Source organism: Mauremys mutica, chromosome 7 (assembly GCF_020497125.1).
Source record: "Mauremys mutica isolate MM-2020 ecotype Southern chromosome 7, ASM2049712v1, whole genome shotgun sequence".
NCBI lineage: Eukaryota > Metazoa > Chordata > Testudines > Geoemydidae > Mauremys > Mauremys mutica.
Window position 1 is genome coordinate 121777930 of NC_059078.1, and position 23051 is coordinate 121800980.

Sequence of the window (23051 nt, forward strand, 5' to 3'; positions counted from 1 at the left end):
GGCATTGCTGACACATGATGGCGGATATAACATTGGTGGACATGCAGGTGAATGAACCAGTGATGTTGTAGCTGATCTGGTTAGATCCTGTGATGGTGTCGCTGGTGTAGATATGTGGGCAGAGTTGGCATCGAGGTTTGTTGCATGGATTGGTTCCTAAGAGTTGTTATGGTGAGCTTCACCTCGTTATCACTTCTGAAAGGTTGCTGACCCCTGTATTAGCGTATAGAATCATAGAATCATAGAATCTCAGGGTTGGAAGGGACCTCAGGAGGTCATCTAGTCCAACCCCCTGCTCAAAGCAGGACCAAACCCAACTAAGTCATCCCAGCCAGGGCTTTGTCAAGCCTGACCTTAAAAACCTCTAAGGACGGAGATTCCACCACCTCCCTAGGTAACCCATTCCAGTTCTTCACCACCCTACTAGTGAAAAAGTTTTTCCTAATATCCAACCTAAACCTCCCCCTCTGCAACTTGAGACCATTACTCCTTGTTCTGTCATCTTCTACCACTGAGAACAGTCTAGATCCATCCTCTTTGGAACCCCCTTTCAGGTAGTTGAAAGCAGCTATCAAATCCCCCCTCATTCTTCTCTTCTGTAGACTAAACAATCCCAGTTCCCTCAGCCTCTCCTCATAAGTCATGTGCTCCAGCCCCCTAATCATTTTTGTTGCCCTCCGCTGGACTCTCTCCAATTTATCCACATCCTTCTTGTAGTGTGGGGCCCAAAACTGGACACAGTACTCCAAATGAGGCCTCACCAGTGCTGAGTAGAGGGGAATGATCACATCCCTTGATCTGCTGGAAATGCCCCTACTTATACAACCCAAAATGCCATTAGCCTTCTTGGCAACAAGGGCACACTGTTGACTCATATTCAGCTTTTCGTCCACCGTAACCCCTAGGTCCTTTTCTGCAGAACTGCTGCCCAGCCATTCGGTCCCTAGTCTGTAGCAGTGCATGGGATTCTTCCGTCCTAAGAAGTTTAAGGAAAAGTTTCTGTTTATACCTCCCCAAATAGGGGGCCTGTTGTGCCTTTTGGAGTCAGCATTTGGATCCTGTAGGGTGCTTCTTCCTGACTCACAGTTTTAGGTCAGTCTAGTTACAATAGCTTGTAACAACCAATCCCCTGGAAGTTAAAACAGACTTTGTTTGATTGGTTTCTTCTGTTTGAAGAAACCTTCCCACCACAGAGCTATAAAAGTTGCTATGAAACCCTGTTGTGCTGTATAAGTGGAAGACATTTGCAGTCAGTAACTGAGGGATTTGTGAGAATATAGATGATCAAATGTCTCCAGCCGGAGGGAACTTTTTTTTCGAAATAAGGTTAAGTGTGAGGATGCAGGGGCTTTTTTGCACAGTGGGTCCTTAGTGGTGGTGATATAGAGTAGGTTTACAGTACAGACACTGCATACCCAGCTACCACATGTATAAATATCCGTGTAGACTGTGAGGCACTGCTTAGGTGAGTAAAATAGAGATACAGTTAAGTGGGTACCTATTCAATAAGCAACACAAGCCCACACAAATTTTAAATCTGTCATGTTACTACCTCTCTCTCCCATCTCCATAGTACAATGCAGAGCCAGAAAGTGTACTGCTGCGGATGAGGCTCAAATCCCAGTACAGGTCATAGTGCCTTGGGATGCTGTCTTGTTACCATGGCAATCTCCCATGCCCAGGAGTCACTATATGACGGCGTTGCCGTGGTAGACATGGCTTGGTGAGGCTGCGGCAGTGTTGCAATAGCTATGGCCGGTTCTGACAGTGGGCCTGGAGGGGGCTCCTTCTCAGCACTGACAGAGTGGGACTGGAAGGGGCTCCCTGCACATCCCAGGGGCCAAAGACACCAGAATTCAAGGCGTGGGGGAGCCTGCAGTCTTCCTGGCCCAGTGGAACTGAGACCCCTGGCCAAGACTGCAAGGAGAAGGACAAGCCCCCGGCCGCGGGATAGGCCGCCCGGCGGCCAGAGGGGAAAGTGAGCTGGTCCGGTCCGGTCCGGCATGCCGGACTGGACTAGCTTCCCCAGGCTGGCGATTTAAAGGGCCTGGGGTTCCCTGCAGTGGCCAGACCCCAGGGCCCTTTAAATTGCCTCCTGAGCCCCGCTGCTGGAGCCCTGGGGTAGCGGCGGCAGTGATTTAAAGGGCCCGGGGCTCCAGCCGCTGTGGGGAGCCCCGGGCCCTTTAAATCACCACTGGAGCCCGGCTGCCACTACCCTTGGGCTCTGGCAGGAGGGCTCGGGCGGCACTTTAAAGGGCATGGGGCTCGTCTGGGGTAGCGGGGCTCCAGCAGTGGGCCTCGGGCAGTGCTTTAAAGGGCCGGGGGCTCCTGCTGCTGCGGGGAGCCCTGGCCCTTTAAATCCTCACAGGAGCCCTGCCGCCGCTACCCTGGGCCCTTTAAATCGCCATCTGCGCCCGGCTGCTGGAGCCCATTGGCGATTTAAAGGGCCTGGAGCTCCGCTGCGGTAGCGGCGGCCAGAGCCTTTGGCCCTTTAAATAGCCCCTGAGCCCCGGGGCTCCCAGCCGCCTCTGCAGCTGGTAGCTCCGGGGGTGATTTAAAGCCGCAGCTGGCGCTCCAGGACCTTTACATCTTGATTTAAAGGCCCCGCTTCTTCTGGTTGAGGCCACGCCCCTGCTCAGGACTTTGGCGTACCGGTAAGTCCTTTAACTTACTTTCACTCCTGCCCATGGCTGAACATTTCTGGCACAGGGATGCTTCCTACACTCCTGACTGGTGAGGGAGGCCATGACGGCAGAGCTGCACAGGGAAGCTTGCACTGCTGCAGGGCCAGTGATGCTGGATCCCTGCAGTCACAAGGTGCAAGGGGAAGCTGGGGCCCTGGCAGGGCAAAGTAGAGTCCCTCCCCACACCCGCCTCCCCAGGCCAAGTCTGCAAGGAGTTGGGCATATACGGAATTTATGAGACTTCGTGCTAGGTCCGTCACCTCTCAAAAAAGTCATTAGCCACCACTGCCAGCCACTGTTATTTGGGTGAGTAGATTTAGGCCAAGATTTTCCAAAGTTATTAGTGATTTTGTGCTCTCAAACTGGGGACAATTTAAAGGCCTGATTTTCAGAAAGTGCTGAGTGCTCAGCCTCTGAAAATCAGGCCCTTTTAAGGTGTATGTCTGGTTGAGGACCCAAAATCCAAGGTGTCCCACTCAACTAGGTTCTTTAGAAAGTGTTGGCAATTCACTGTAGGCTCGCAAGTTTGAAAAACGTAGAGTTGGTTGAAATGTTGTTCATGAAAACACTTTGGGTTGTGAGGCACGGTGGCTTTTCAACCAAAATGGAAGTTCTCTAACTGAGTTGCTTGCTGTCCTGTCATTTGAGGACCAGATGAGCTGCAGGCCATCACCTGTGTTTGGGCCTCAAAAACATCAGCTGGTGTGCAGCTAATTAGTCATGGGTGGAGCGAAGCCCCCCTCTTCCAAAGGGCCATCCCATCCTGTGCCACTTCCCTTAAACAGGGAAAGGTGAGGGACCCATTTCGAAACCACCTTACTTCAGGAGCATGAAAGCAAAGCTGTATCTTTGGCTATAATAGCAGAGTTTATATCCCTGAAAAGAACGTTTCTCTTTTTATCTCAGTTTTTAAAAGAGCTCACAGGCATAAAACCAGATTTTCAGCTCCTGTGTGTGTATGTTGCACACACCACTATTTTGGCTGTTCTTTTCTTCTTGCCCTTGTTAGTTTGTGTTGATTGGTAAATGTGGGGAGCAGGAAAGGGAAAAAAACCAAACACATGTGAGACATCCTGTTTCATTTCATTACAGCTTTCCATTACAGCCTATATTCTGACATTTAGAACAACGTAATATGCATGTCTTTGATCATTAGTTCCTCTAAGCTATCTGGCGACAGCCTGGGAAAACAAAGCAAAAGACCAACCACTACAACAACAAACCCCAGCACGATATTAAACACAAACTAACCTTTTGCAGTCTGAATAACAAAGAAATGAAAACAGGAGAAAGGAGAAATAATGAAATGAAAAGGAGAAATAAGACTTTTAAAAAAAAGATGGTCTTGCACAGGTTAGTGAAATAACAGTTTAACAAAAAGTGCATATGGGAATTTGGCATAAATAAGCAATTTTGCTGTCCAGCCGTGACTTGTTCACGTTGCCTGCGTGTCTTGGTTTGGAGTAACCGTATTGCTGCTGCTTGAGGAAAAATGAATGGAAAAGCAAGACTATTATGGAGAAGTTCTCTGATGAAACCTAACGTATAAGTTATATGTGCAGCATCCTGTGCAGAAGTGTGTTGAAGTCAGAATCCCTACACAGAGAGATGGCAGAAAAAGTAGTTTTGTGGTCAAGGCTCTGGACTGGGAATTTGGAACGCTCACCTCACTTCTTGGCTCTGCTACAGACTCACTGTGACCTTGGATAAGTCCTTTAATCTCTCATCTACTATGATGGGAGAGGGTTGTCTATATGATTCTAGAATAAGATGTGATTGACTGTTATAACGTGACCAGATACCACAGTGATGGGCATAGACTAAGAACCTAGATAGACATCACCAAGTAATGAAATAACAAAAATGCCTTCTATTTATATGACAGGTTTCAGAGTAGCAGCCGTGTTAGTCTGTATCCGCAAAAAGAACAGGAGTACTTGTGGCACCTTAAAGACTAACAAATTTATTTTAGCATGAGCTTTCGTGAGCTGCAGCTCACTTCTTCGGATGCATAGAATGGAACACACAGACAGGAGATATTTATACATACAGAGAACATGAAAAGGTGGAAGTATGCCTACCAACAGGAAGAGTCTAATCAATTGAGATGAGCTATCGTTAGCAGGAGGGAAAAAAAAAACTTTTTGAAGTGATAATTAAGATGGCCCATAGAAGGTGTGAGGAGAACTTAACATAGGGAAATAGATTCAATTGGTGTAATGACCCAACCATTCCCAGTCTTTGTTTAGGCCACAGTTAATAGTATCTAGTTTGCATATTAATTCAAGTTCAGCAGTTTCTCTTTGGAGTCTGTTTTTGAAGTTTTTTTGTTGCAAAATTGCCACCTTCAAGTCTGACACTGAGTGGTTAGAGAGGTTGAAGTGTTCTCCCACTGGTTTTTGAATGTTATGATTCCTGATGTCAGATTTGTGTCCATTTATTCTTTTGCGTAGAGACTGTCCGGTTTGGCCAATGTACATGGCAGAGGGGCATTGCTGGCACATGATGGCATATATCACGTTTGTAGATGTGCAGGTGTACGAGCCCCTGATGGCGTGTCTGATATGATTAGGTCCTATGATGGTGTCACTTGAATGGATATGTGGACAGAGCTGGCATCGGGCTTTGTTGCAAGGATAGGTTCCTGGGTTAGTGTTTATGTTGTATGGTGTGCGGTAGAATGCAGAGCAATTCTTAGAACAGGTTTGAAAAATTTTGACACAATAGTTTGCCATCAGCAAATGCAGTTCTGTTGAAACCGAAATACTTTGTGAAATGTTGTCAGTGTTGCTGAAATTTTGTTTTGGAGGGAACAAAGGTTACAGCAAAGCAGAAACTTCCTGATGTCATATTTAGCAAAGATATGAATTTAAGCTCCCAGGCTCGTCTTTTTAAAGTGTTATGTAGGTTTCCTTTGAGAATGAGGACTGATAGGTTAGATATAGAGTGATTGCTTTGTGAAAAGTGTTCACCCACAGGCAATAGTGTTTTTGTCTTTGATCATTTTCCTGTTCATTTGAGAGTGTGGTGATGGTCTGGTTTCACCCACATAGTTGTTGTTAGGGCATTTAGTGCACTGGGTGAGGTACACCACGTGCTGTGATCTTGAAAGGTGTGCTGTGGCCCACAGCACTCCTACTGAAGGAATATTGGGACTCATAGAAACCATCCTCAATCATTTGCCACACTGAGGGCCAGCTTCCCCCAGGACATAACTGACTTCCTCCACAAACTTCTCAACCTTAAAACACCATCCTTGCCACCATGTATGTCACTTTCCTATACAGTACATCCCTCAAAATGACGGCATAGCTGCCTGCCACAAATATTTACATGACAATGGATGGCCCTCAGATATCCACCCCAAACCCATTGCCAAACTCATCCATTTCATCCTCACCCATAACAATTTTACATTCAATGACAAATACTTTGTCCAAACGATGGGAACAGCCTGGGATGGCTTTCCAATATGCCATCCTCTCCATGGGCCATCTTAAAGAAGAATTTCTGGATAAATGCACCATGAAGCCAGTGAAATACCTGAGATACATTGATGATATTTTGATCCTCTGAACAGATGACTTAACCTCCCTCATAGATTTCCACCACAACTTCAACAGCCATCATCCATCCATCAGACTCTCTCTAGAACGCTCCCACACTAGCATCAGTTTCCTGGACACCACGATCAGCTTCTACAATGGAACCCTACAGACAACTATGTACAAGAAACCCACTGATCACTTACCTTCATAGATCCAGTAACCACCCCAAACACACCAAGAAATCAGTTATCTACAGATAGGCACACAGATACCACAGAATATGCTCTGAAGAGAAAGTCCAAGATATACACCTTTACACACTCAAAACAGCCTTCACCAAACAAGGACACTCCACTAGACAAACAGATTGTATCATGGAACAGGCCACCCCAAATACCCCAAGAAAACTTGCTTCACTATAGAAATAAAATGCCCTCCAACCATACACCCCTAGTTCTCACCTGCCACTCCACACTGGAACCCATGGAGGGTAACATCAAACAACTACAACCCATACTCAATGGAGACTTGATTCTGAAAGAAATCATTCCTGAACCCCTTCTTCTAGCCTTCAAACAACCCTCCCCGCTGTCTCTCCAAGCTCATCATCAGAAGCAAGCGCCACATGGACCAGGACATCAACTCAGAGGCACCGGACGCTGCCAGATCAACAAACGCAAAACCTGGCACACATGTCTCCACTGTAACAATGATCAACACCGCCTGCAACACAACTTTCTAGATCCATGGGTCCTACATGTGGCGTATTTCTTCAATGCACTAAATGCCCCAATATTAACTAAATGGGTGAAACTAGAAAGTCACTCGAAATGGATTCACGCAGGACAAAGATAAAAAAGACAAAAACACCATATCACCTGTGGGTGAACACTTTTCATTAAGTGATTGTCTACACTTGCAGCTGTGCCGCTGTAGCGCTTAATGAAGAGGCTACCTACGCCAACAGGAGTGCTTCTCCCGTCAGCATGGGTACTTCACCTCTCTGAGAGGCGCTAGCCTTTTCAACAGGACAAGCTCTCCCGTCAATACTGTCAACAGTGGGGGTTAGGTCAGCATAACTTCGTTTCTCAGGTGTGGATTTTCCACACCCCTGAGCGATGTCGTGATATTGCCATAAGTTGGTAGCATAGACCAAGCCAAAGTCTGACCTTTTCAGTTTTCAGCAACTGAAACCCGCTACTCTTAATCCAGACCCCTCCCCACCCAAATCAGTGGGGGTTTTGCTTTGTTTTGGGGGCAGGGTGAGGGGATTGACAAAAACACAAAAACTTGTGAAGAAAAAATGTTGATGAAAACAAAACCTTTTATTCATGTTTAATCAAAATGTTTCGCAGGAGCAAAGCCCATTTCCTGAGCAGCTTTAGCTAAACATCGTCTCAGGCCTGGCCGTTGCCCCAAAGTCCTCCACCAGTTTTTTGCGCCTTTACAATCATGTTTACATATTGTTAAGCGTCTTTTCTTTCCGCTCTTGCTGTGTGAAAGGCTCACAAAAGTAACTAAGACCAGCAAATACATACACACAAGTAATATTGACAGTCTTATAGGAGTTTGAGAATCCAATGACGTATTTAGATGTCTAAATTCAGCTTTAGATTCCTAACTCTGGGCACCCATTTAAAAAAATTCTGGTCTTAACTTCCCTATGGCTCAGCTTGTATGTCTGTGATGTGGTTATAACAATATTTACCCCACAGAGCAGTGATGCAAGGCTAAATCTTGGTCCCTGTGCATAGCCCAAGGAAATGTTTGTTTGGTTTGCAATCCTCTCCTATGACCATGGTGCAGCTGCTGCTGCAGCCCATTGGCTACTCTAGCTTTCAATCACAACTATTCTTCCCCTGCAATGGATCCATGCGGATGTACTAGCACTTCCTAGTTTCAGGAAAGGCCAAAAGTTGGAGCACAGGTTGGAACAATTGGCCAAACCAGGAGGAAGTCTTGTATGAATGCCCAATTTGCACTCGTGTCAGTAAGAGGTGAAGGATATGGCCCAGAAATCCTTAATTTAAAGCAAAACCCAGCATAGTTAAAGGAACCATATGGTCTGATTAGGTTGCCTGACAGAGGTTTTGGATCCCTAAGAAAAATGTTGGAAGGGATCCAAAACCTCATGCTTTGGAATTTAAGCCTCTCTCTACTTTTTAGGGGTTAGAATGAGGCCTTCATGGGGGACAGATTAGCCCACAGTGGCCTTCTTCAGGGTTCTTACATCTTCTGGTACTGACCACCATGACAGACAAGATTCTGGCCCAGAAGGACCTCTGCTCCATTACAGGCTGGTGGTTCTCATGCTCAGGAATCCCAGTGGAAGGCAATCAATCTTTCTGCCACATACTGCAGATATCCTCCTGTATCCACAAGTATTTTGCCTGGGGTATTTTGTCACCCGCTTTTTTTCCTGGGGGAAGAACGCACCGTATAATGGTGCAGCGGCGTTGAACAGGGAAAGGTCCACTCAGTTCAACATACAGCATCTGCAAGCACTTCCCATGTCAATTTAGGCAAATGCTTTAACAATTCATTCAATTATGTTAAGCACCCATTAAAGGAATCCTAAACCCTCCCTTGGGTCATTTCAGTTCTAGGAGATTGTAATTGTTTCAGACTAACCATGATTTCTTCTTTTGCCTCCAGGTGATTCTAATTCTGACAAAGCTGTATGACTACAACCTGGGGAGCATCACCGAGAGCTCGCTTTGGAGGTACGTAGATAAATTGAGCTAATAATTACCGTCTTACTTAAACATGAACAGTCTGGTACAGTTCTTTTATTGAATTTAATTGGATTTTTTACATGCTGGAAGGTTCACGGATAAGCGCTCTCTCTCTCTCTCTCTCTCTTTTAGTCTTTTGTTCTCTCATTCTTGGGGATGATGGGACTGATGTCTGATTGTCTTGTTCAGCTAGTTAGATAATGCATTTCATGTAACTGTCACTTAGGTGTGGTTGGTTTTTTTTTGTTTTACACACAATCCTGTTCAGAATTAATAAACCAATTGATTGAAACCCAACCAACAACCCCCCTGTTTTGATCTGTAATACTTTATTTCAGTTTGCATTGACAAGAGCTCCATCCCACAAAGCTGCCCCAGTGATCCTAGAGTAGAACCACAGTTACAGACGCCTCGAGAACGGAGGTTGTTCGTCACTCTGAAATGTTCATAATGCTGAACAAAATGCTATGGTGGTTCTTTGAAAAGTTTACAACTGAACATTGACTTAATACAGCTTTGAAACCTTACTATGCATAGAAAAATGCTGCTTTTAACCGTCTTAATTTAAATGAAACAAGCACAGAAACAGTTTCCTTACTTTGTCAAATCTTTTTTTAAACTTTCCCTTTATTTATTTTTTTAGTCGTTTACGTTTAACACAGTACTGTAAGGTATTTGCTTTGTGTGTGTGTGTGTGTGTGTGTGTGTCTGCTGCTGCCTGATTGCATACTTCTGGTTCCAAATGAGGTGTGTGGTTGACTGGTCAATTCATAACTCTGGTGTTCATAACTCTGAGATTCTATTATAACTCGTGTAGTGCCTTTAGGGGTGCTTGTGTGTTTGAGGACTGTTCAAGTGAATAGTAAGGGTTTCCTGGCCCATATCCATTGTTGTTAGGACTGGGTGACTGATCACCACTTCACATTGACTTCCGTGGGCTTCGGCTTGAACCTTGAGTTTGTCAATTGCTTCGAGAGCCTCAGAGGAAGAAAGTTCATGTGAGCGTTAAGTATGTTTTGTTGCTATTTTCTTCCCCGTGCTTTCCTGGTGAAATCTGTTGGTTTTTTTAAGCTTCACCAGGGGCCGTGAGTGAGGATCCTTGTGACGGTCCCATTGAAGGTTTCCCATTTTCGGTGTAACGGGAGAAAATGATGGAAGGACACATTATTTAAAGCACCTGATACACTTGTATAAAAAAAATATCAAGGAAAATAGAAATAAGAGGGAGGAAAAAATATCCTTCATTTCTCTGATTTGTTTTATTTCTTGAGAGATGATGTTGGCCAGTGAAAGAACACACTATCCCTGGTTTACTTTGCTCTTGCACATCGGTGACTGTTTCCAAAAGATAGAAGAGAAAAGCACGTCTTTCTGTATCTACACACAACCTAGGAAAAGTGTCTTGTCTGTGATACGTGGCATACATATAACACACTTCATATTAAGGGGAGAGGGATAGCTCAGTGGTTTGAGCATTGGCCTGCTAAACCGAGGGTTGTGAGTTTAATCCTTGAGGGGGCCATTTAGGGATCTGGGGCAAAAATCTGTCTGGGGATTGGTCCTGCTTTGAGCAGGGGGTTGGACTAGATGATCTCCTGAGTTCCCTTCCAACCCTGAGATTCTATGAAGGGTACATTAATAAAGGGCTGGAAAATGATTAGCAATTGTTTATAGGTAGAGTAGTTTGTGTTATACCTGGTTAAAAGTAGAGCTATGTGGATTACTGATTTTTTGCTTCACTCACAGTTCTGAAAAACTGAATAAAAATTGGGTTGGCTCGACCTGAAACCATTTTTTGGGGGGGTGGGGGGGAATATTCACTTACATGAAAAGTCAAAAGATTTTTATGGGTCAAACAAAGTGAAAGATTTTCATTAATAAGATGCAAAGACATTTAAAAACAAAAGTAATTTTGAATTAAAAAAACTGAAACGTAAAAAATATCAAAACAAAACATTGGGTTTTTTTTTTTTCAGATTTTTAAAGTATTTTTTTCAACCGAAACAATTCAGAGAAATGGACATGAATTTTCAAAATGTGTTTTTATGTTAAAAAAGCTTTGGCTGAAAATTTTTGCCCAGTTCTAGTTATAAACTCGATAGTCGAAGGAGTTATCGATGGTCATAAGCAGTCTGTTGACCAGTTGGGCTCTATAGCTAGCTATAACACACACCGCCTACTGACCATAGCATGCGGATTTTTTTTTTTTTATAAATATACTAATATTGGCCAGGATGACATTTCTTTTGAATTCCTCAGCCGATTTAACTTCTGTCCTGTCCTCCTGCAGTGATGATGTATGGAGCTCGCCACAAATCCAGTGAGTAAAAAGGCTATTGGCAGCTGACTTGTGTATGTGATTAAAAACAGCAAAAGGGAGAAGCAAGGAAAGAGGGTGACGATCTTCTTGAAAGTTGAGCTTCAGGCCTGATCTACACGTAATAATTAGATCTATCTAGCTATGTCGCTCAGGGCTGTGATAAATGCTGCTTCCTGAGTACAGTAGTAAAGTCAGCCTAAAGCCTGGTTGTAGATGCAGCTAGATTGATGGAAGAATTCTTTCTTTCAACCTCTCAAAGACATGGATTGGCTACATTGATGGCAAATCCCCTCTGTCAATGTAGGAAGTGTCTACAATACAGCTTCAGTGCCATAGCTGTGCCATTCGAGCGGCTGTAGTGAAGACATACTCTTAGTGATCAATAGACTCTTGGTGGCGAGTGAGATGCTGCCTCTGAAGCGAGCGAATGAGATTTCTTGTTGGCTGGACGTGGCATTAATTACACCATAATCCTCTCGATACATTTCCCCCCCCCCCATCCTTGGGTTTTATTTATTTATTTAATTCAGTCAAGAAAGAGAAAAGAGGGCAAAGCAAAGATTATCTCACGCCAAGCAATTATTCGAGGTTTTATTTTTCTTCCTCTCCCAGTTATCTCTTGGATCACAAAGAGGATTACACTTTGAGACTTGGGAGAAGATGGTGGTTTTCACTACAGGAGCAAGATAAGCTTAGGTCTGAGATAAATAAAATGTCAGAATAACAGATATAGAGTCTGTGGGGAGTGGGGGAAATAATCTTCTCCCTTTTCTTTTTTTTGATGTGATCAGAGTTCTGGGGAGCCCTGCACTGAACTCTTCATTCAGGGCCTGAAGAGAAAAAGCAGTTCATTGCATGCTGTTAGCCTCAGCCCTGCAGACATTTAGGCATGTGCTTTACTTTATTCCCTTGAGCCGTCCCATTGAAATCAGTGGGATGACTTCTGATAAGAAGCCCTAGCTTTTGTATAGTGCCTTTCATCAGTAAAACTCAAAGGGCTTGACAAAGGAGCTCAGTGCCATTATCCCCATTTTACAGACAGCACAGAGCGGGAAAGTGACTTGCCCAAGGTCATCCAGGGGACCAGTGACACAGGTAGGATCAGAACTCAGGTATCCTGAATCCTAGTCAGTGCTCTGTCCGCTAACCCGTGCTGCCTCTGTTTAAGCACACGTATAAATGGTTGCAAGATTAAGGCAAGCTGTCATACATGGCAGGCATCCAATTTATCCCACTCACTTCTCCAACAAATTAAATTTTCTGCTTTAAATTGTCCCCAAGATAGTACCCCCATCTTCACCTGCCTTATCCCCCAAAAATCGATTAGTCCTGCAAAACAAGGGCTGCAAAAGTCTCAATATCTCAGATCTTATCTACACCAATGTTTGGTCAACAAAGAGTACAGTCATTGAAGTCCTTAGGGCTACACCTGTGTAAAATGGGTGCAAATGAAACCAGGCTCTTGAGCTTCTAACTTGGAAGGGATGCAAGCAGCATGGCCAGGTGCATTGAACTTGGGAACTCCTTTATTGAAATCCCAGCTCTGCCTCTGCCTTGCTGTGTAGCTTCAGGCAAATGTAAAATGGGGATATTAATCACCATATTTCCTAGGCATGTTTTGAGGGCGAGATGATTCATGTTTGCTATGGTTTGAAAATCTAAAATAATATGTACAGAATAACTAGAATTATTACAGTGGTGAAAGCAATAGAGAGAGTTTCAGAATTCCCCGCTTCTGTTTCCAGCTTTGTCATGAACTTCTTGTGTGATCTTGAGCAAGAGTCTCTTAACCTCTCTGTCAGTTTACTCAGCTGTGAAACAGAAAAAAAACAATATTTACCTTCCTCATGGAGTTTGTTAGAAGTCTCAATGAATTCATGTTTGCAAAGCACCCTGTGTTCCGTGGATAAAAGGTAGTATAAGTGGAAAGCAGTTTACAGCTCAGCTCATCCAGGGTGTTGTGTTTGTAGAGGCATGTGTATGGTCATCACCATCACCCCAGCATCACCCCTTTGCTCTCTCCTCAGTTTGCTTTTGTGAGTCAGCAGAGAGAGGAAGGACCAAAATTGACCATGATCAATTTCACCTTCCCTTCCCCCTTTTGGATCACATGATGTTGTCCAGTTATAGGTTATGTTAAATATCCTCTACCTGTGTTTGACTGTATGGAGTATACTTGCTACAAATAAGAATTATGTTATACCAGAGCACTTTAAAGCTTTGTGATATACACTTGCCTGTTTTGAATGAAACTTCCCAGATACCCCATTATTCCATAAATCAATCTCCTGTGTTTCTCAGGCTGGTTCAATGCACTTTTATTTTCCACCTGCTGAGCTGCATTAATAAGGTCATAACCTATGGTTTAGAGACATGCCACAAGTTGCAGCTGCAGAGGATTAGGGTGTCTTAGCTGGAGAAAGCAGGAGAAACAAATCAATTCAGAAAAGTGACAGAGAAAGACCTTTTATTGAATACATTCTAACTGGCAGTTTTGGGGAAAAGGGACTTGAAAGAGCTATTTGAAATATTTTTTATCACTAAATTCAGTACTTCAATTACACTGTGTGACTAAGTTAGTTTCCTTACCTGAATATCAGAGCCGGGGAAATGCTGCCACATATCTCCTAGTGGTTTTCAACATTTTTCCCTAAAAGATTTCAAATGGAAGGTGCGGACCTCTTTGGAAATCTGAGACATAATCTGTGGACCCCAGTGGTCTGAAAACCACTATCCTGTGGGAATTCACTTGAATTTAAAAATGAATTTTGCATGTGCCTCCATTTTGTTTTTCCCTCCTGTGAACATTCAAACCCTTGGCTGTCGCTCTCATGAATGCCTAAGGGTCCTGGGGTTTGAGTTCACATGCTCAGTTTTGCACACAGGAAGTGGTATATTTTACAATTTGATCCTAGTGGGATCCTCGCCTGAGTGGGGCCTCAATAAGGACCTCAGGATTTGGTTTCCTGACTTCAGTGGGAGCTGAGTGCCCTCCACCCATCTTAGGATTGGATGCTTTGTGTTCAGCACCCAAGTCCACTAGGGATTTTACATGGAAGGTGATCAGATACCAGGGTGATGGGCAGCAGAATAAAACCTTGTAATAGAAACCTAGTCAGTTTCTCCCAACGCTAGCTGATATTAGTAAGGGGCTTCCTGGGGTACTTTGCATGCTACCAATGTGAATTCCAATGATGTTAGCAAAGTCTTATGGACATTGGTATGTAACTAGGCTTGGAAGGACTAGATTTTTATTGGTAAATGTCAGTAAATGTCAATGTCACCATACACACTCAAAATGATGAAAAGCATATTTCCATCAATAATAACTGAAATTTACAGATAGTCAAAATAAGAAAAATGCTGCTTAAGAATTTATTAGAGTTTGATTTAAGGATATCTAATAATAATTACTGTCTGACCACAATATAATAAATATTGATATTAGCCATTGGAATTACAAAACAATAAAAACTGAATTCTGCCAAGCCCACCTATAACTTCCAGCAGATGCTTAAGTGCTTTGCTGAATCACAGCCTATGAAAGCATGTGTTGAAGTCTCAATGACTTCACTGCTTAAGCACTTTGCTGAATCAGGGCCATATAAACACAGGCCTCTTCCACAACTGAATTCTCTGGTCCTGATTCTGACCTCACTTACATTTAAACCAATGGATTTACACCATGGGGTGAGTCAGAGGAGAATCGAGCCCACAACCTTTGAGGTGTGACTTGGTTTAGAATTTCATCTAGCGCCTTCTGCATCGCCTGGTTTGCATGGATAAAATATTCAGCATTAATGAAGATGCAAATTTATTATGCACATTAAAAGTGCGTTCTCTGTTGCATCCAGTCATGAAATGTGGTAGTGCAACCATGTAAATCAAAACCCCCCTGATCCCATTGCAGTGTGAAAGCCAATATGTAAATCATGATTATGAATATTAATGTAGACATATATTATCAATATACTGTAAATAACAGATGTACGATGTTCATGCAGCTTCGCAGATATCTATAATACTTTAAATGGGGTTTGTCAGTGGTTGTTCTGCTTTATAAAAGGGCTAATAAAAGGAGGAATCTGGCCATGTGGTATCCAGTCAATGCTGGGGTCCTGTTCAACTGCATGCCATGGCATTGTGGAGGCACATAGTACAGGCCCAATGGGGCAAAACGTTCCTTGGCATAACTCAGTTGACGTCAGTATTATTTTAGACACATTCACACACTGGGCCAGATTCAGAGATGATGCATAAGGTATAAGGTGCACAACGGTTAGTGGTTCTCAGGGAGCCTAACGTTGGAGTAATGTACTGCCACAGTTCAGGGCAACAGTTCAGTGAGGGCCCGCACTCTCAGGCTTCCGGCTTCCCAGCCTTCACGTTTCATGCCCTGCTTTCTGGGGTTTTTCCAGGTTTCATTCAGTTCCCTGCCAACACTGTGTTATTCCCCAGCAAAAGAGACCACCTAGAGAGGCCTGTGTCTATGCTTTGCTTAGTCTTCAAAGCCTATAAACAGTTGCAATTGCCCACGGTTCTAAGTTACCCCACACAGCACTTTCTAAGCAAGGACATTTCTTCTCAACCTAAAAGCATTACAGAGAAAACTTTAAGAACAACAGAAGAACCTGCATACGTGCTAAGACGCTTACTGGAGATCACCCCCTGATTCCAACCTGGGCTCTGGCCAGTGAACACCACCCACAGGCTTTTCTGTGGATACAAGTTCATGACTCCTCTTGCTCAGAACTGGAATACCCACAAATCTGTGAGTTACTCCCAAATGCCATTTGGCCCTTTTGATCCTGGGATTAGGTAATTCCAGACGAAGGTCCCCTCCCCAAGGTGAAGCTTCAAAAGTTATTGGGCCCAGAGGTGAGTATTTGCATTCTCCTCCTCCCAAGTATTTCCTAGGAAACCTGCACAACTAACAGTTCATTCTTGTCTTAGCCCATTGTTAAAAAGAGTCCTTTGAAGTGCGTAACTCTTCCCCAGGTTTACATTAGTCATGTTTCCTAGACAAGTTACTTAAAATCCCAAAATAACACACACATACTTGCATTTTAGTACAATGAGCTCTTAAGATTCTTAAATTTAATTTAATGAGGTTTAACTTAATTTAGTAAAGTTTGTCCAGTATATTGCAGGAAATGGCCATACTTGTCATAGGTACACCTTGTGTAGCAACCTGCATGGAACATGGACTGAGAGGCACAGGTTGCGGGAGGGAAGAGTTTATAGGAAGCACCAGGGACTCAGTTCATGTGCATAAGGATCCTACAACCTGAGCTGCTCCCTCCATGATCCATGCAGGTTGTTATCCCTGAGGTCCTGGTTCTCCACTGCTTTGCACCTTGCGATGTCATTTACACCCAGGCAAAGGGGATGTAAAACTTTACTATCCTCCTTCTTTGTGTGTGTGTGTGTGTGTGTGTGTTACGCTCCCTTTGTACTTGTTTTGCACAGATCCAAAAAAGGAAAGAACACGTACAGGGCTGGATCCTCAGCCAGTGTAAATCGACATCGCTCCACTGAAATTAATGGAGCTGCCCTGATTTATGCCAGCTGAGGATCGAGCCCTGTAAGTGTTCTTTCTTTTTCCTTCTTTTAAAAAGTGGAAGTCAAATCCTAGTGAGGTAAATAGAAAGGAGCATAAACACTGCCTAATTAAGTGTAAAAATGTAATAAGAAAAGCCAAAGAGGAGTTTGAAGAACGGCTAGCCAAAAACTCAAAAGATAATAACAAAATGTTTTTTAAGTACATCAGAAGCAGGAAGCCTGCTAAACAACCAGCGGGGCCTCTGGACGATCGAGATACAAAAGGAGCGCTTAAAGACAATAAAACCATTGCAGAGAAACTAAATGAATTCTTTGCTTCAGTCTTCACGGCTGAGGATGTTAGGGAGATTCCCAAACCTGAGCCATTCTTTGTAGGTGACAAATCTGAGGAATTGTCACAAATTGAAGTGTCACTAGAAGAGGTTTTGGAATTAATTGATAAACTTAATAGTAACAAGTCACCGGGACCAGATGGCATTCACCCAAGAGTTCTGAAAGAACTCAAGTATGAAATTGCAGAATATTAACTATGGTTTGTAACCTGTCCTTTGAATCAGCTTCTGTACCCAATGACTGGAAGATAGCTAATGTAACGCCAATATTTAAAAAGGGCTCTAGAGGTGATCCCAGCAATTACAGACCGGTAAGTCTAACGTCAGTACCGGGCAAATTAGTGGAAACAATAGTAAAGAATAAAATTGTCAGACACACAGAACAACATAAATTGTTGGGCAAAAGTCAACATGGTTTCTGTAAAGGGAAATCATGTCTTACTAATCTATTAGAGTTCTTTGAAGGGGTGAACAAACATGGACAAGGGGGATCCAGTGAACATAGTGTACTTAGATTTCCAAAAAGCCTTTGACAAGGTCCCCAAAAGCTCTTGTGTAAATTAAGCTCTCATGGGATAAGAGGGAAGATCCTTTCATGGATTGAGAACTGGTTAAAAAACATGGAACAAAGGGTAGGAATAAGTGGTAAATTTTCAGAATGGAGAAGGGTAACTAGTGGTGTTCCCCAAGGGTCAGTCCTAGGACCAATTCTATACAACTTGTTCATAAATGATCTGGAGAAAGGGGTGAACAGTGAGGTGGCAACGTTTGCAGATAATACTAAACTGCTCAAGATAGTTAAGACCAAAGCAGACTGTGAAGAACTTCAAAAAGATCTCACAAAACTAAGTGATTGGGCAACAAAATGGCAAATGAAATTTAATGTGGATAAATGTAAAGTAATGCACATTGGAAAAAATAACCCCAACTATGCATAGAATATGATGGGGGCTAATTTAGCTACAACTAATCAGGAAAGAGATCTTGGAGTCATTGTGGATAGTTCTCTGAAGATGTCCACGCAGTGTGCAGCAGCAGTCAAAAAAGCAAACAGGATGTTAGGAATCATTCAAAAAGGGATAGAGAATAAGACGGAGAATATCTTATTGCCCTTATATAAATCCATGGTACACCCACATCTTGAATACTGTGTACAAATGTGGTCTCCTCATCTCAAAAAAGATATACTGGCATTAGACAAGGTTCAGAGAAGGGAAACTAAAATGATTATGGATTTGGAGAGGGTCCCATATGAGGAGAGATTAAAGAAGCTAGGACTTCTCAGCTTGGGAAAGAGGAGACTAAGGGAGGATATGATAGAGGCATATAAAATCATGAGTGGTGTGGAGAAAGTGAATAAGGAAAAGTTATTTACGTGTTCCCATAATATGAGAACTAGGGGCCACCAAATGAAATTAATGGGCAGCAGGTTTAAAACAAATAAAAGGAAGTTCTTCGCACGGCGCACAGTCAACCTGTGGAACTCCTTGCCTGAGGAGGTTGTGAAGGCTAGGACTATAACAGTGTTTAAAAAAGAACTAGATAAATTCATGGAGGTTAAGTCCATAAATGGCTATTAGCCAGGATGGGTAAGGAATGGTGTCCATAGTCTCTGTTTGTCAGAGGGCGGAGATGGATGGCAGGAAAGAGATCACTTGATTATTACCTGTTAGGTTCACTCCCCCTGGGACACCTGGCATTGGTCACTGTTGGTAGACAGGATACTGGGCTGGATGGACCTTTGGTCTGACCCAGTATGGCCATTCTTATGTTCTTATCTGTCTTGTAAAGTCTCTCAGAGAGAGAGACACTCACTCTAACATTTTTCATCCTGTTCTATTTATGTTAATGGGAGTCTTGCTGTTGATTTAATTGTAAACAGGATCAAGCCTCAGTACCAAACACAAAATGGCAACTGTCCTTGCAGCTAGCAGGGACACTCCTTAAAATTTAAAGGTATAGCACACATAAAACAGAACAACATTTTTTTTTAGCTACATAAAACACAGGCCCACACCAAAGTCTTGGATCTAACTTTCCCCCCACTGACACCCAAAATAATAATGAAAAACACTTTGGGAGTGTTTGAAATGCAGGCGTTATCCTGGATCTTAAGTTTGCCCATGGTTCCTGTCTTTGTAATGGGACAAAATCTCAGATTCAAAATGATCCTGAAATCTTGATCCAGATTTTGGAGCTTTCATAATTTCATAGAGTTTAAGGCCAGAAGGGATCATTGGATCATCTAGTCTGATCTCCTGTATAACGCAAGCTACTAAATTTCACCAAAATACCCCTATGTTGAACCTAATGATTATAACTGGACTAAAATACTTCAGTCCTCAGAAGACTGAACTGTTGTGTCCCATGGGCAGAGAATGGAGAAATTCGAGTGCCACCAATGCCCGAGACCCGGGCAATGGCAGGGAATTGGTTAGGTGAGATGTGCCCAGATGGTCCCACTAGGTGATCCATGATTAAGGGATGATGGAAAAAAATAACGCTGGTCCCTCAATCTGGTCTTGGTAAAAGTTCCTTCCCGACCTCTCATCTGATGGGTGCGCCAACCTTTCAGTGCTGTGGTCCAGATGTTAGTATTGGAGCATCTCCACCACCCTCATGCAGAAATACATCAAGTATCAGAGGGGCAGCCGTGTTAGTCTGGATCTGTAAAAGCATCAGAGAGTCCTGTGCCACCTTACAGACTAGCAGAAGTATTGGAGCATGAGCTTTTGTGGGTGAATACCCACTTCGTCGGATGCAATACATGCCGAAATACATGGCATACAAAATGGCATCCTCCATGCAGTGTGACCTCACACCTACAGTGTGTGCAAGGTCATGTGCGGAGGACACCATTTTACTCTATAAAATGGCATGCACCACACAATGTGACCTCACACATATGGTGTGTGTGAAGTCACGCCATATGGATGATGCCATTTTGTAGAGCAGGTCTGCTGGGCCGAGAGGGCAGATGTGTGCAGGGGCTGGACAAAATCATCCCGTGTGCTGGATCTGTCCTGGGAGCTGCCGGTTGGATGTGCCGCCAATCCTTATTGCAAACATAAAACCAGAGAGGTTTTGCACAACTCTGCTCACTCACTAATGAACTTGTGGGGAGATAGCTGCACATAGGGACAGCATGTGAATGGGCAGAATGCTACGACCTGTTGCAGAGTGACTTGTATTCAGTTATAAAGGCCTGCTACTGAAGCCATTATTAAAACTGAACATGTGTACACTGCTCCTGTGCTCTTCGAGGAGGGGATGGAGAGAAAGCTGAAGATTGGGTGCTGCAAATAACCTGTATTCAAACATTCAGCGGCTCTGCCACATATTTTGCAGTGCAAGCTGATGAATGTTTACTCTAAAGCATAATAGCTCTGTTCAAACTGACCTTTTTCTCATGATTTTCTAACCATCCAGTCTGAACCCTTTTATTCATTAATTTCCTGAAAGCACCCAAAGTCTTTCTCCAGCAATGGCTCATTTCTTCCCCGCTCTCAAAATTATTAGTTGAAGAATTTTAATGACCACATGCAATTTATTCACATCCATCTTGCTGCCATCTCGTTGTCTGAGTGCTGGGCTTGCATGGGAAACTTGCTATCTGGATTTGAAGCTCTGCCAGGAAAGTGGTGGCTAATGGACTATCAGGGATGCTATTTGGCTTTCTTCACGCTTGTCATCCAGGTTTTTTTGCTGCCCCAAGCTCAAAAAAACAAAACAAAAACAAAAACAAAAGGTCGGAATGCCGCCCCGTGAAAAGGGCTGCCCCAAGCACATGCTTGGAACGCTGGTGCCCAGAGCTGGCCCTGTTGTCATGCTATATACTGCTCCAAACTGGTGCTTCATCGGTAATATGCCAGATGTTATATAGGAGCCTATCACAGCTGGCTTGTATTTGGGAATAGTTCCAGATTAACAATCACTGGACCAGCAACTGGTATATTCAAGCCATGCAACAAATCCCAAGCAAAGCTGTGGCTTGCATTGGTCAAGCTTACCCTGGTTGCAAGTGAAGGGAGATTTCAAATCACCGCTTTGCCTATCCTGGCCGTGCTGGCAAGAGTACCGGTTGTTGTGGAGTCTCTGCCAATTCCACTGTCTCTCTGCCTATGAGAGTAGCTTTGAACATGCAATTCTCCATTTCACCAACAGGCACTCTCACTCTCTGTCCCCTGCTGCCCCTTACAGGTGGAAAAGGTCCTTGTCCAAATCCATAAAGCCACCACCATGGGCTGCAGGTATGGCAGGCCAGGGGATGCTGAGACGTTCCAAACCGCCAGGCATGTCCCTGTCCACGCTCTGCCCCGAGGCCCCCTCCTGCTTCCCGCTCTTCCCCAGTGGCCCCAACCCAGACTGCTCCTCTTCCCTGAAGCAGGCTAGAGCAGGCTGGGCTGCGGCCTGGGATTTGGGGCAGCTGGGGCCAGAGCTGGGGCCACCCAGTGCTCCAGGACTGGAGGTGCTGGGGCTGTGCCACTTGGCACTCTGGGGCTGGGAGCTCTGGGGTTGCCCGCCTGGCACTCTGGGGCTAGGGGCGCTTTGGTGGGCCAGCTGGGGTGGTCCAGGGCTGTGACGGGGGTCTGGTGGGCACAGTGTGGAGCTTGGGACTCCAGCAGGGGGAGACGAGGGCAGAAGGAGTGGGGACAGGAGCTAGCCTCCCCGAACGGTGGTTCACATGCCACCCATTGCCACCACCTTGGTCTCCTTCAAGTCCTCCCTCAAACCACACCTCTCCTGTCGTTCGTAGAGTAAGGTACAACCTACTTTAGGCAGCTCGAGAGCTGTGATTGCCACTGCTGCCTAGCTAAGAATTGTGCACGTCCTGTTGTGTTTGTTATCCCACCTTCTCACCCTGCTGCACTTGTCTCCTCTACGTGTTTGTACCTGGCCTGTTAGATTGTAAGGTCTTTGGGGCAAGGGAGAGTCACTTACCATATACTAATACAGTGCCTAATTGGCCATTAGGTATTACCACAATATGAATGCTAAATAACAACAACAGACGAAAGCCTTTGTCAGTCCAAATCAGATTCTTCCTGCAGAACTGGATGGTGCTGCTATCAAAGAGTAGCTGGCTCCTGAGGGAGTCAGGCACTCACTCAGCCTGCTTGTGACAGGCTCTTCTGAGGAGAATGAGGCAACCCCAGGCCACCTGTGAGGCATTAGGTGCCTAGATGGCTGAGTGCAGTTAATTAGCTAAGAAACCCCTGGGCCTAATCAAGGGTTCTGAGGGCTCACTTAGGAAGCCCCAGAACACAGAAAGCTTCTGAGAGGGACTTCTGAGGGGAGCTGGTTAGGGGACTCAACAGCAAAGATATCTCCTGGAGGGAAGTGGCTCCAAAAGGGGAGAGCTTTGAGTGCTCTGTAACTTGAGGTCTTTAAACCATGATTTGAGGACTTCAGTAACTCAGCCAAAGGTTAGGGGTCTATTGCTGGAGTGGGTGGGTGAGCATCTATGGCCTGCAATGTGCAGGAGGTCAGACTAGATGATCATGATAGTCCCTTCTGACCTTAGTCTATGAGTGCCAAATCCCTAGGGAATCTGATCCCAGTGAAAGGACTTAGAAGGCAGTGGCGGACATTCTGCATTGCAGAGGTTACAACATGCCACCCCACAGGTCAGCGGCAGGGATGTGACAGTTACAGGGATACTGATTCCAGAGAGGGAACCCTTCCCTGGGTGATGGTAAGGGGCCCGAGTCAGGTGGTGGGCTGTTGGACAAGAGGGTCTTTCTGGTAAAGAGCCTGGACAGAGGAGACTTCACTGAAAAGTCAAATTTTCCATGGACACTTTCTTTTTCTCTGAAACTATGGAAAAAGAGCACATTTGCCTACCAGCTCTATCTTTGTAGAAACTGGCA

At 44.3% G+C, this 23051-nt stretch overlaps 1 protein-coding gene across 1 annotated transcript in view; it reads left to right on the forward strand.

The window, feature by feature from the left end:
* SORCS1 (sortilin related VPS10 domain containing receptor 1) overlaps positions 1–23051 on the forward strand; it is a 430514-nt gene that overhangs the window by 143156 nt on the left and 264307 nt on the right. Inside the window, exon 3 of the mRNA XM_045024608.1 lies at positions 8888–8955. Within this exon, the coding sequence (XP_044880543.1) occupies positions 8888–8955 (68 nt within the window). The remainder of the gene's footprint in view (positions 1–8887; positions 8956–23051) is intronic.